Source organism: Myripristis murdjan, chromosome 18 (genome assembly GCF_902150065.1).
Source record: "Myripristis murdjan chromosome 18, fMyrMur1.1, whole genome shotgun sequence".
Lineage (NCBI taxonomy): Eukaryota > Metazoa > Chordata > Actinopteri > Holocentriformes > Holocentridae > Myripristis > Myripristis murdjan.
Genome location: NC_043997.1, coordinates 4,920,418 through 4,932,806, shown reverse-complemented (window position 1 = coordinate 4,932,806; position 12,389 = coordinate 4,920,418). Strand labels below are relative to the sequence as shown.

The 12,389-nt window shown below is 41.6% G+C and overlaps 1 protein-coding gene across 2 annotated transcripts; it reads right to left on the bottom strand.

The window, feature by feature from the left end:
* Positions 1–577: 577 nt before the first annotated feature.
* Positions 578–11,729, bottom strand: LOC115376414 (uncharacterized). Of its 2 annotated transcripts, none has more exons than XM_030075977.1 (10): positions 11,511–11,729; positions 9,885–9,977; positions 7,933–8,045; positions 6,887–7,121; positions 6,145–6,174; positions 3,618–3,697; positions 3,310–3,403; positions 2,266–2,376; positions 1,936–2,106; positions 578–773 (listed from the first exon to the last, which is right to left on the bottom strand). In XM_030075977.1, the coding sequence occupies exons 1-10, from the start codon at positions 11,542–11,544 to the stop codon at positions 640–642; spliced, it is 1,095 nt and encodes a 364-aa protein (XP_029931837.1). In that variant the 5' UTR covers positions 11,545–11,729; the 3' UTR covers positions 578–639. The 2 variants fall into 2 exon arrangements, with proteins under 2 accessions (XP_029931837.1, XP_029931838.1); XM_030075978.1 differs by having other exon boundaries at positions 2,269–2,376.
* Positions 11,730–12,389: the final 660 nt, after the last annotated feature.

The following is a 12,389-nucleotide window of genomic DNA, read 5'->3' as shown; positions in this document are numbered from 1 at the left end:
AGTTCCGAATGGTGCCGTTACAGCAGCTTTTTGACTTATTTTTTAACATGTCCAACTGAAGAGAAATGAAGGGAAAGTCCACAGACATCCATTCTCATTTGAAGAAGAAAATAAGTACAGGAGGAGAGAGAGAGAGAGCCGACAGGGGAGCAGCAGAGGCTTAGCCTGTATACGACATCAGTGTAATAACATCCTCAAATTAAGGCTTTTAGTTTTGGTGTGCCACCCCAAGAGCGGCCCCATCTGGCCACCCCTACGAAACATTTCTAGAGGCGCCCCTGCTCACTGACACCTTGCCCTAACTGCGTGAGGGCTGTCCAGAGAGGCCGCAACCGTGGCAACGCCACGTCTCCACGGCAACAGCACGTCTCCACGGCAACCGGTGTGTATTTTTGACATGTGGCGTCACTCGCCAAAGTCACACAGTTGGGACGAGGTGTCAGGACGACGATGATGATGATGATGGTGATGGTGGTGATGGTGGTGATGATGGTGGTGATGATGATGGTGATGATGGTGATGGTGGTGATGGTGGTGGTGATGATGGTGATGATGGTGGTGGTGATGGTGGTGATGATGGTGATGGTGGTGATGGTGGTGGTGATGATGGTGATGATGGTGGTGGTGATGGTGGAGTTGCTAAGGAGACGAGGAGAGCGAGAAAGGAGAGAAGGGCAGGACGGAGGAGGCCGGCCCGGGTGAGGTGAGGAGGTGATCGCACCACACCGGCTCGTCCAGACTGATCTCAACGAAGGGAAGACTGGAGCCGCCGGCTGAGGAGAGGAGGGGAGGAGAGGAGACGAAGAGAGAGGAGGGGAGGAGAGGAGAGGAGAGGAGGAGAGAGGAGGAGAGGAGAGGAGACAAGGAGAGGAGAGGAGAGGAGGAGAGGAGAGAAGGAGAGGAGACGAAGAGATAGGAGGGGAGGGGAGGAGAGGAGAGGAGGAGAGGAGACGAAGAGAGAGGAGGGGAGGGGAGATGAGGAGAGAGGAGGGGAGGAGAGGAGGAGAGGAGAGGAGACAAGAAGAGGAGAGGAGGGGAGGAGAGGAGACAAGGAGAGGAGAGAAGGAAAGGAGAGGAGGAGAGAGGAGAGGAGAGGAGAGGAGAGGGAAAGAAAGGAGGAAAGGATGAGGGGAAAGGAAAGGAAAGGAGGAGAGGAGAGGAAAGGAGACGAGGAGAGGAGAGGAAAGAGAGGAGGAGAAGAAAGAAAAGGAAAAGAGGAAAGGAGGAGAGGAAGGAAAGGAAAGAGAGAAGAGGAGAGAAGGAAAGGAAAGGAGGAAAGGAGGAGGGAAAAGGAAGGAAAGGAAAGGAAAGAAGAGGAGAGGAGAGGAAAGGAGGAAAGGAAAGGAGAGGAGGAGAGGAAATGAGAGTAAAGGAGGGGAGAGAAGGAGGAGGGGAAAGGAAAGGAGAGGAGAGGAAAGGAAGAAAGGAGAGGATAGGAAAGGAGGAAAGGAAAGGAGGAGAGGAGGAGAGGAAAGGAAAGCATAGGAAAGGAAAGAAGTGGAAAGGAAAGGAAAGGAAAGGAAAGGAAAGGAGGAGAAGAGAGGAGGAAAGGAAAGGAGAAAAGGAAAGAAGTAGAAGAGGAAAGGAAAGGAGGAAAGGAGGAGGGGAAAGGAAAGAAATGAAAGGAAAGGAAAGGAAAGGAGAAGAAAGGAAAAGGAGAGGAAAGGAAAGGAAAGGAAAGGAGAAGAAAGGAAAGGAAAGGAAAGGAAAGGAAAAGGAAAGGAAAGGAAAGGAGAAGAAAGGAAAGGAGAGGAAAGGAAAGGAAAGGAAAGGAAAGGAGAAGAAAGGAAAGGAAAGGAAAGGAAAGGAGAAGAAAGAAAGGAAAGGAAAGAAAGGAAAGGAGAGGAGGAGGTGGGGGAGCAGAGGAACAGCAGAATTAAAATCTGACTTTGTGTTTCTGGCCGTCAAACCCAACAGAATAAAGACCAAACTCACTCGGGTTGTTGTTGTTCCCGTTCTGCTGCTCCTGGCAGACGGCGTCGAAGAACGAGCTCGAGCTGCCCGATTGGTCGGACTTCTTGTCAGTCAGGTCGATGTCCAATGAGAGGCTGAGGTCGCAGGGGGGCGGAGTCTCTGGCCCGTCTCCGCCCACCTGTCCGTTGGGGGCTGGACGGAGGAAGAGACGGCGTTAAAGAGCCAGCAGAGTCTTTCTGTTTGTTTTTTGTTGTTTATTGGATATTATTTATGATAAAAATATAAATAAAAATATTAAAATGACACACAGAGAGACTGAATTTAAAACAAAAAAAAAAAAAGAAAAATGGCCACCGTTCTCTCCAGCTGAGCTCTTCTCCTCCGACGGGAGAGACGTCCCATTGGCTACCGGAGGAGGTGAAAGGTCATCGCTGGTCACATGGTCCGACGGGACCGGGCGGTCTGAGGCACACACACACACACACACACACACACACACACACACACATATATACACATGTATACACAAAAACCAATGAGTGATACTCCAGGTGTGTGTGTATGTACAGTAAAAACATGTTAGTCATTCATGTTAATGTAAATGTAACCACACACACACACACACACATAAATATACACATGCATACACAAAAACCAATGAGTGAAACTCCAGGTGTGTGTGTATGTAGTGTGTGACATGTTAGTCATTCATGTTAATGTAAATGTAACACACACACACAGACACACACACACATATACACATATACACATGCTCAAACACTCACACACACACACACATATACACATGCTCAAACACACACACACACACACACACATCTATACACATGCTCAAACACACACACACACACACACAGTCACACATGCAAACACACATCTATACACATGCTCAAACACACACACACACACACACATACACATGCTCAAACACACACTCACACAAAACACGCATATACACATGCTTAAACACACACACACATACACATGCTCAAACACACACACATACACACATACACACACACACACACACACTCACTCACACACACACACACATATATATATACACATGCTCAAACACACACATACACACACACACACACACACACACACTCACACACACACACACACACACACACACACACTCACTCACACACACACATATATATATACACATGCTCAAACACACACACACACACACACACACACACACACATACACATGCATAGACAAAAAAGAAGGAAAGTTAGTCCACATGTGTGTGTGTGTGTGTGTGTGTGTACAGTACAAACATGCTGTTCAGTCATTCATGTTAATGTGAATGTAAAACACACACATGCATACACACACACACACACACACACACACACACACACTCACCCAGGTCATCCAGATACACAGGCTCAAAGGTGCCGGTGTGTTCGGGCCCGTTGTGGCTGAACGGCCCGGGACGGTGCAGGTCAAACGAATACCTCTGCATAATCAATAACCAATAATCAATAATATATAATCAATAATCAGTAATCAGTCAATAGTAACAAAGTCACATGAAAACAGCACCTAAATGCCTCAAATGTAAAAAAAAAAAAAAAAATGTGAGAATTCATACACGGCTCTCTTATAATGTTATCTAATGTTAAAGCCAGAGTGTGTTTTTAAAGGTGCATTCCGCCTAAAACCAGTCTTACCCTGCTGTGTCTCCTGAGGAAGAAGAGAATGACGCAGAGCGCGACCACGGACAGGATGATCATCACCAGGATCACATAACCTGCAGAGACACCGCAAATATATATATATTTTTAAAAATTTTAAAACAAGTTGATTTCCTACTTTTTCTGTGTTGGGGTCAACAGCGCAAAAGTAGACAACAAACAAACAAACAAACAAACAAAAACAGAATTTTTGAAATTAAGGTGGTAAATCTATGAGAAAAAAAAAAAAAAAAAAACTCAGCAATTTGTGTGGCAAAAAACTCTTCTTAAAATTCTTAAAAATTCCCAGATTCTAAAGTTACAAATTTGTGAGAAAATACTGAAAAATTCTGAGATTAAGACCAGAGATTTATGAGACAAAATCTTTATGATTTTATTTATGACAAATTTTATGACGGTAAAGTCACAAATTTGCGAGAAAAAACAGTGAAAGCTAGTTGTTCTCCTCCTGTGGGATTCAGTCAGAGGGAAATCCTGGTGATTTGAGCCCAGAATCACAATCATGTGACTTCAGAGGAAAACAATGTTGAGATTCAGAATACTTTAATCTAATCTGTGTCAGTCTAATCTGATGAGGCCTGACACACGGCGAGTGGCAGCAAAGTCAATACATGTAGCTATTTTATGAGGATAAAAAAAGACAAGTATTTGATTGTAGTATTTTTCCAATTTTTATCTCATAAATTTGTGACTTTACAGCCTCTGAATTTTATAGTTTCTTCTCATAAATTTGTGACATTTACTACGTCAATCTCAGAGAACATTAGAGTTTTTTTTTTCTTGTAAATTTCCGCCTTTAATTTTGGACATTTTTGTGTTTTTTTTTTAGTTTTTCTCTCTGAACATTACCCCCCTCCTCCGGCTCCATGTTTTTTTTTTTTTTTTTTTTTTCAGCAAACTCTCAGGTTTATTAACACATTTGCAAGCATTAAATAAAGTAAATAAAGTAATGACGAAGGTGCCATTTGAAAGAAATTTCAATATTCCATGTTGTAAACAAATCATCATTTCTCATAAGTGCGCCATGTTTATGACTTTATGTGTCAGAAAATTAGATACAGAGAGAGAGAGAGCAGCGTCTTGTGTGATTTCTCTTTTCGTCGTTAAGTGGCAAAGCAAGAAAAAACAGGGCAGATGGCATGTTTCAACACACAGAGGCAGTTCAAAGTGCTTTACAGAATAATAAAATATACAATAAAATAAAAAAGATTTAGAGTTCTGTGTGCAATTTAGCAGTACTAGTAGTAGAAGTACCTTCTCTACTCTTTTTGTTGGAGTAAACAGGGCAGTAACTGTGACATTAGTATGAGCAGGCATAATGGAAGTTGGGTCGTTCCATATGAAATCAAGAAATTTAGGAAAAATTCCCACCTGACCCTCTCAGAATCAGCAGATTTTTTTTCCTACAATATATTTTGCATATTTAATGAAGCCTTGCAAACTCGTACATTCATACTGTGAATATTTTCTGAGTCACAGCTCCTCAAAGTCCATACAGCTCGGACCAAATTTAAGTTTTTTTTTTTTATTCACATCATTGTTGTTTTTTTTTTGTTGTTTTTTAGCGTTTCTGAGTCTCAAAAATTAATTCCTAACAGAGGTAGCCACGTGAAATCTTCAGGGTTGAAAAACACACCTGAACTCTGTTCAAAACTGCAGCCGAGTCAGTTTTACATCCTTCCTCGGTGTCACCATCCTAAACCAAAATCTGTTTTTTCTTCAACATGAATTTTTTTTTTCCCGTAGCCAACTTTGAGCATCAATATCTTGGAAAAAATGAAAGTTTCAGCAGCAAAACTGGAGAGGTTTCATGTCTGTGACACCGAGTGACAGAAACCAGCATCGGCATCCCACAGGTGTCTTATGTTTTCTGATAATCCATCTGAGAAAACTGGAAAAACTGCATTTTTTGGGGAAAAAACACTCAAGGGCCCTATCCCCATTTTCTCCCCTTTTCTCCCTATATGGGAGAAAAGTTAGAACAATTCCAAGGGCCCGCCTGACAGGGGCCCCAAAAAATAGGGGCACCTGTTGTACTAGCAGTAGTACCAGTTGCTGTAGTAGTACCAGTAGTAGCGATATTAGTAGTAGTAGCAGTAATAATGTTAGTAGTAACAGTCGCAGGCCTGAGATGTGCTTACAGGTGAGCTCTTTCAAAGCATTTTAGTATTTTAATTTGTTATCGTTTTAAAGCAATACATTTTTTTTTGCTGCACTCCTATTTTATGATCTGTTTTAGTTTTTATGTCTCTGCGCCTTTTTAATCTATTTAGTAACTATAATGATTTTAATTGTTGTTATTTTCATTTACAATTGTTTTTTTTTATTGTATGGATTTTCTTATTTTCTTTTAAATGTTTGTTTCTTTTCACTTTTCTTGTTTTTACGTGAAGCACACTGAGCTGCTCTGTGTATGATATGTGCCATAGAAATGAAATTGCCTTGCCTTGCTGAGGCGAAATAAATGATCACAAATAAATCATAATTATAACTCGTGTCTTACCCCAGGATGCGCTGCTTCCCTGGACAGGCACTGGAAGAAAGAGATAATTCATGTTGAGTATTTTCAAATCAGTTTTTAGATGAATGCAGTCAGTGTGTGCTGGCTCCATGCCGCCCCCTGGTGGAAACAGGAGCCAGTGGAAAACACCCTCATACAAACTAATATCCTAATATCCAATCAATACCATGTGATCAGTGTAACAGATTACTGAAGGTAGTGATTGATAGGGGAATTAGTATCTGGTGAGTGTGATGAATTATTAATTATTGAATGATGAATGAGGGGATCAATTTTTATACTGAACTATCAACACTGATTAAATTACATAAAACTTGCAAAGAAATTTCTGTTTTGTTTTTGTTTGTTTTTTTGTTTGATCTTATTTCTGTTACAGTGAAAAATGCTAAAAATAAAAATGCTTTCTGAAAAATGATTTCTGTGGTAGTTCCTTGAAAAGCCAAGGGTGTGTAGGTGTGCGTGTGTGTGTGTGTGTGCATGCGTGCGTGTGCCCTTTACACTTGTTTATGCATATCATCATGCATATAAGAACGTGAATGCAAGTTTGTCAGACCTACGTGTGTGTGTGTGTGTGTGTGTGTGTGTGTGTGTGTGTGTATGTGTGTGTGTACATTGTGGTCAGACACACAGGAAGACAGTCTCACCTACACAGCAGTGCAGACTCACTGTGTTTGCTTGTTTGTGTGTGTGTGTGTGTGTGTGTGTATCTACACAACTGCAGCACCTGCTTGTGTCGTCGTGGTTGTCGTCGCTATGGAAACCGGCACACCGTCAGAAACTGAACCCCTCCCCTCACTGCTTGTCGGGCTGACCGAGGTTGGTGTCATTGACGCCGCGCTGCCATTGGTCGCTTCCGGGTCTTCATGCAGGAAGTCGCGTCCGTCTTTTGTGACGTTGAAATCGATGAGGTCGGAGAGGTCGGTGAAGTTGGCAGCGGCGGGTGTTCCTGTCGTCTCTTCCTGTAAAAGTTAAAAAAAAAGAGCTGGTCTGAGATCAGAGCTCATGCTGCTTTTTAAATAACATTTGAAAAAAAAAAAACAAACAATCACCCTTTCAGATTAAAGTCAGAATTCTGAGATAATTCTGACTTTAATCTCAGATTCGTGACTTTTTTTTGGTTTTGTTTTGTTTTGTTCATAATCCCGAGCTCAATCTCACATCTTAATTTAAAATTTTCATGCCCCCTGTGGCTCTTCTGCCATGACTAATCTGGACTCTGATTGGCTGACAGCAGCAGCTCCTCCGGTTTGAATGAGGTGAACCAGCTCAGATGTGTCCTGATTGGCCGGATTTCAGTAATTCATTAATGGGGGAGGCCAATCAGGACTGAGGCCAGCTGTGATTTGTTTCACTTTTTTTTCCTGGATTTTTTTGAAAAAGAAATGACTTCCAACAGAACAAAAACATCAACTTTCTGTATTTAAAATCATAAAATGTGTTTCCACTAAATAGCTGTCACTCGTGGTTTGGCTGGTCGTTATAAACGCACACGCTGTGAGGCCGAGCTTCATTCAAACCCACAGAATTCAATTTCAGATTCTAGAGGAGATCCTGAGGTTTCCAGAGATCCCAGACATGTGCCGCCGACCTCCAGGGAAAAATAAAACGTTGTTCCTATATGATGTGATGCTGCAGCCATAAAACATTTAGTCGCCATTATCACATTGTTTTGGAGTGAAACCTGTCGTGTCTGTGCTTGTTGTGAAGTTATATCAAGAGGCACTGCGAGCTACGACTTTACTGGTACTACTCCTGTATTTGGACTGTTACCATGGAGACGGTTGACAGGCGATCTGATGGTTCCTCTGTTGTCCCGGTCTCATTTGCCGTTTCGTTGAGTGACTCCCTACCGTCGCCGAGGAGTGGATCAGTTGGAGAAACGTCTAGAATCAGGGAAACAAGGAACAGGCGCACAACGTCAGCCCGCTGGGGGATGGGGCGACTGTTACCATGGCGACCACCGCTGTAGCAACGCACAGTACGTGTGATGCCACGGCAACACAGTCGAATAAACACGACACGACACAGCAGCACAACACCACTGTACCGCAAACTGCTCCTCCAGTAGAAGTACTATCACTCTGCTGGTATCTGACTGCAGTAGAAGTAGAAGTACTGTTCCTCTTCTAATCTTTGCTGACGGAGCTTTTATTGTGAAAGGTTCCACACTCTGTCATTGATTATCTGTTCTTTGCAATGGATCTGATTTAAAATGTAGTGAGGGAAGAAAGGCAGAAAACGGACTGAAGTAAAAGTAAAACTACCGATTTTGAAAAGTACAAGTACACAAATCAGCTACTCGGTTACAGTAACGTGAGTAAATGTAGTTATTTACTCCCACAAAACAACAGGACAGGACAGTAAACAACATAACAACACAAGAAGGAAGTAACGGCACAGGTCAGTAAACAACAACAACACAGGACAGGATGTTCTGTTGTGTTTGATGGACCGAATTCACACGGCGGCCGTTTTAAATTCTCTAAAACATTATTGTGTCACCGCTTCCCCATTGATCTGCAACTGAAAAAACTACAGAGTGAAAATCCAGAGGGACATCGAGTCAAATTTCAATGTAAAACAACATATTTGATCGCCCGTTAGCTACCGTTAAACAACAGCTAGCGTTAGCATTCAGCCACTTCCTAATGTCACTGTTTCATTCCTAATTGATGGTTACATGATAGGATGAATGTGAAATTATTATCAAATATAAACAACGATTCAACATCTTGGACACATTTTCAAGTCCACATGTTAAAGTTTGGAGTTAAATTCTGTGTTCCAGTGAGCAGAACATCTCAGAACGTTCCTCAGCTAACGCTACACTGCTAACGTTACACTGCACTCCACATCCACAGGGTTTTACCTCCAGGCTTTAATAAACATCTCCATCATTTTCACTGACATTTCAGTATTAATTTAAACCTTTCCTATCGTATCACGTGACATTATAAAATGGTAAAATCAGCGAAATAGTAGTTGAATGCTAACGTTAGCTGTTGTGTAACAGCAGCGAATGGGTACAACGGCGTGCTAAGGTCACTGTAGGGAGAAGAGAAAAAAAAATATTCAACCAGAGTAGGTTGGAAATATTCTGAGGAAAAAATTCTGAAAAAAAAAAAAAAAAAAAAGAACTGACAAATTTAGGAGATTTTTTTTTTTTTTTTTACTGTTTTCTTGTAAATTTGTGGCATTATAATCTCAGAAAATCTGTGTTTATTCTCATAAATTTGTGAGTTTTTTTTCTTGTAAAGTTACCACTTTAATCTCACAGAATATCCAAGTTTTTTTCCTCATAAATTTAGGATTTTATTCTTGGAAATTCATTTGTTTTTTTTGTAATATTACCCCCCACCCTTCCCTCCTAGGCTGTGTATTTTCTTTCTCTGTACAGTGACCCTAGTACGCCGTCGTAAATGGGTGATTAAATATCTTGTTTTACTTTGAAATATGGCCCAATGTCCGTCTGGATTTTCATTTTCCAGTGTTCTCTCAGTTGCTGATCACTTGGCGAGTGGTGACACGACACCGTTTTGTCAGATTTACAAAAGAGGCAACCTGGTACAACTTAACTACAGCGTTTGAGCTTCCTGTCCTGAGCGTGACATTGGAGGAAAATGATGGAACAAACCATAGCTGGACAGGACAGGACAGAACAGGACAGAACAGGACAGTTCACCACATCATAACACAACAGGACAGGACAGGCATGACTGTACCACTGTCCATTATAGGAGGTTCTACAGGAGCAGGACCGGGAGTCACCACACTTTCCACTTGTACGCTGGCAAATGAACATATTGCTATAAAACCTGAGAAAGAGAAAGAGAGAGCAACTTGTCAGTGAGTTTCTCCTTTTTTTAAAGCTTTTTCCATTGTGTTGATGGTGTAACAATCACATTAAAGCATTTTAACAAAGTGTGAACCTGATGGAAGATAAAGGAACTGGGGTTTCTTTTCAAGAAAACCAAACCAAAACAAACTCTTTTTCAAGAAAATGTCATTGATCTTTTTGCCCCTCATACTGGTGGCTGCTCGCCTTAACGTTTTTTTTGATGTAACCTTTATTTATGCAGGAAGGTCCCACTGAGATACACGACCTCTTCTTCCATAGAGCCCTGGTCTGGTCAAGATGGCGGCACAATTACTTTCACATAACAAAAATTATTTCACGTGCTCGAACACAAAACATTACATAAAGGCAACACGAGCGAGACACGCCGGCTGTTGCAGCGATGTAGTCCACCTCAAGTGAGGGAAATGGTGCAAAACAGCAACATGTTGCCTTCACAGCCGTTCGTAAAAGATCTTTAAAAATATTCAAAGAAGGGAGCACATCTCAGGTAATGATACTGTGCAGCTCGTTCCATGGCCAAGGTGCATGAAACAAAGACAGAAAGCAGCTTTACTGAGCTGCGAGTGCACCGACTACTCCGATTTGTAGATCCAGTGCTTATAGTTGCTTGTATGAAAGGAAAAAAACTGATGGGGCTGAACATCACAACTTTTATTTTCCATATACCACTACATCATTTTTGTACGTGTGAAAACGAATGAGACAAAGAGAAGAGAAGAAGATGGCATGTGGGTGTGAAAACATGAGCAGAAGGAGGAAGAGAGATGCAAGAAAAAAAAACCCTGCAACTTACAGACGAGCATCTCATTTAGTATTGCACATTTGACCGTGTGCTGCGACCTCTGACCTTTGAATTGATCTCCTTTGCTTGCTTGAAATGTTGCTGATCTGGAAACTCACATGTTGTATTCTTATCATTTTACACACTGTATACTGTACTTTTTTCACAGACACACATACAGCAATCATTCTATATATAGTTATGCATATTTAAACAATAAAACTGCACTACAAGTAGCAACAATAAGTAAAAGTACACTTGTAAGTACACCTGACTTTTGTTCTGTCAGCTAAAAGCACTGAATTGCTGCTTGCGTGTGGCAGGTCCCCACAGGCCTGTAAAATCCTTGAAAGTTTGTGGAAATAGTGGGGGAAAATATGAATAAATGAGGGAAAAAATACAACAATATAGGCTTTGGACATGTTTGAAAATGGATGGAAGATTTAAGCAAGAAAAAAAAAACTGACTCAATGTTTCATCCTTGAATTTCACTGGAAATCCTTCAAGAGTCTCTCAATTTTGGGTGTCCAGTAACCCCAACAGAAATATATGTATTTTTATACTTCTTTTCTGACGTTTTTGCAGCTGCAAAAGAACAAATTTTGCCACAAAGGTCCGTAAAATGACGTTAAGACTGAAGCGTGAAATGTGCATGTGAGTTTGAAGTTTGAAACGGGAGGAAGCAGGTCGGCACCTTGCTGAACTTACCGAGGAGACAGAGTCGACTGTGCAGCTTCATCATGGCGAGAGTCCAAAGACTGTTTTCAGGTCTCTCTCTCTCTCTCTCTCTCTCTCTCTCTCTGTCTCTCTCTCTCTCCCTCTCTCTCTTTGTTTTTCACTTAGGTTTACTTTGATAAAAATGGTGGACGAGAATCAACCAGATGCCTCACCAGTTGTCTTTCTCTCTTCTCTTGTTCTCGCTTCCGCTCTCTCTCTCTCTCTGTCCCCCTCTCTGTCCCTCTCTCTCTCTCTCTCTCTCTCTCTCTGTGTGTGTGTCTGTATCAGTTAGTGTTCAGGAACTGAGTCATAAACCACAGCGCTACATTCACAGTGTCACAGGATGCCGCTCTAGGTCTCACATCAGCATCACACAGCTGTAAAACTCTTTCAAACTTCAGTCAGTCTTCAGGCTAAAGGCCCTGACAACATGACCTTAAATAAATAACACAACCTTAAAAAGCAACATAAATCCAACATATGCATACTGCAGAGTGACCCATGGAGTGTGAACCAAAGAATCCCCCTGTTAAACACTTTAAATGTGTTGCTAAAAAGTTTCTGGGTCCACTTTGTTACCTTCACTGGTGACTCCACCACTGTTTTCACCTCTTTCTGTTTGTTTGGATGGCAGGATATCTCTAACAGATATGAACAGGTTTGCAAAAGGCTTTGTGAAAAGGTTACAAAATGGGGCAAGGAAGAACTGATTCACTTTTCTCACCAGTAGGGGTTTTATTGACTTTTGGTAAATATGAAACAAGTTAAATGGTTAGTTATATCCTCATAATTGACCCATCTAACAGGGATATGCACTCTACTGAGTGCCTTGTAGTTGTTTGGTGTAGTTTTTCTTGTTCCAGCAGATAA